Here is a 1,482-nt window from a genome sequence, read left to right as displayed (position 1 = left end):
GGGTGATGACGTAACAAATGTTCTTGTAATCCACGTTTCCGGCCACGTCCGGCGGGAAAGCGGCCCACATGTTCTTGATCTGGGGAGAAATTCCAAGATTTTGGGAAAATTTGGGAATTTTGGGAAAAAAAATTGGGAATTTTAGGGCAAAAATTGGGGATTTTAGGGCGAAAAATGGGGATTTTAGGCTGTTTTGGGTGAGGTTAGCGAGGATTATTGGGTTTTAAAGGGGAGTTCTTGATCTGGGGAGAAATTCCCAAATTTTGGGAAAATTCGGGAATTTTGGAAAAAAATTGGGAATTTTAGCAAAAAAAATGGGAATTTTAGGGCAAAAATTGGGGATTTTGGGGGATTTTTGGGGGTTAATGGGGGTAAAATGTTCCAGAGGAAGTTTTCATCCCACATGTTTTTGATCTGGGGAGAAATTCCAGGATTTTGGGAAAATTTGGGAAATAAAATGGGAATTTTGGGGAAAAAAATGGGGATTTTAGGGCAAAAATTGGGGATTTTGGGGGATTTTTGGGGGTTAATGGAGGTAAATGTTCTAAAGGGGGATTTGGGATCCCACATGTTCTTGATCTGGGGAGAAATTCCCGGATTTTGGGAAAATTCGGGAAAAAAATGGGAATTTGGGGAAAAAAATGGGAATTTTAGGACAAAAATTGGGGATTTTGGGGGATTTTTTGAGGTTTAATGGGGATTTAATGGGGGCAGAATGTTCCAGAGGGGGATTTGAGATCCCACATGTTCTTGATCTGGGGAGAAATTCCAGGATTTTGGGAAAATTTGGGAATTTTGGGAATTTTGGGAAAAAAATGGGAATTTTAGGACAAAAATTGGGGATTTTGGGGGATTTAATGGGGATTTAATGGGGTTGGAAGGTCCCAAAGTGGAATTTTGGGAGGGATTTAGGGATTTGGGATCCCACATGTTCTTGATCTGGGGAGAAATTCCAGGATTTCGGAAAATTTGGGAATTTTGGAAAAAAATTGGAGATTTTAGGAAAAAAATGGGGATTTTAGGGCGAAAAATGGGAATTTTGGGGTGTTTAATGGGGGTAAATGTTCCAGAAGGAGTTTTGGTCCCACATGTTCTTGATCTGGGGAGAAATTCCCAAATTTTGGGAAAATTTGGGAACTTTTGGGGAAAAAATGGGGATTTTAGGAAAAAAAATGGGGAATTTTGGGGAAAAATTGAGGATTTTGGGTGGGATTTTGGAGGTTTAATGAGGATTATTCGGTTTTTAAGGAGAGTTTTGGTCCCACATGTTCTTGATCTGGGGAGAAATTCCAGGATTTTGGGAAAATTCGGGAATTTTGGGAAAAAAATTGGGAATTTTGGGAAAAAAAAAGAAGATTTTAGGGCGAAAAATGGGGATTTTGGGGGATTTTTGGGGGTTAATGGAGGCGAAAGGCTCTAAAGGGGATTTGGGGTCCCACATGTTCTTGATCTGGGGGAAAATTCCCAAATTTTGGGAAAATT

The 1,482-nt window shown here is 39.9% G+C and overlaps 1 protein-coding gene across 1 annotated transcript in view; it reads right to left on the bottom strand.

Moving 5' to 3' along the window:
* Positions 1–4: 4 nt before the first annotated feature.
* The window catches only part of LOC130588181 (myosin regulatory light chain 11-like), a gene marked incomplete at its 3' end in the record, with an annotated part of 3,851 nt that continues 2,373 nt past the window's right edge, over positions 5–1,482 (bottom strand). The window contains exons 2-3 of the mRNA XM_057389136.1: positions 569–579; positions 5–79 (exon numbers count right to left, since the gene is read on the bottom strand). Coding sequence (XP_057245119.1) covers positions 5–79; positions 569–579 — 86 coding nt within the window. The remainder of the gene's footprint in view (positions 80–568; positions 580–1,482) is intronic.

The sequence above is a fragment of the Malurus melanocephalus genome, unplaced genomic scaffold (genome assembly GCF_030028575.1).
Source record: "Malurus melanocephalus ecotype Western Australia unplaced genomic scaffold, MMel_1.1 scaffold_3655, whole genome shotgun sequence".
Taxonomy (NCBI): domain Eukaryota; kingdom Metazoa; phylum Chordata; class Aves; order Passeriformes; family Maluridae; genus Malurus; species Malurus melanocephalus.
Note: the sequence above shows the minus strand (reverse complement) of the source record. Positions and strands in the feature narration are given on the sequence as shown.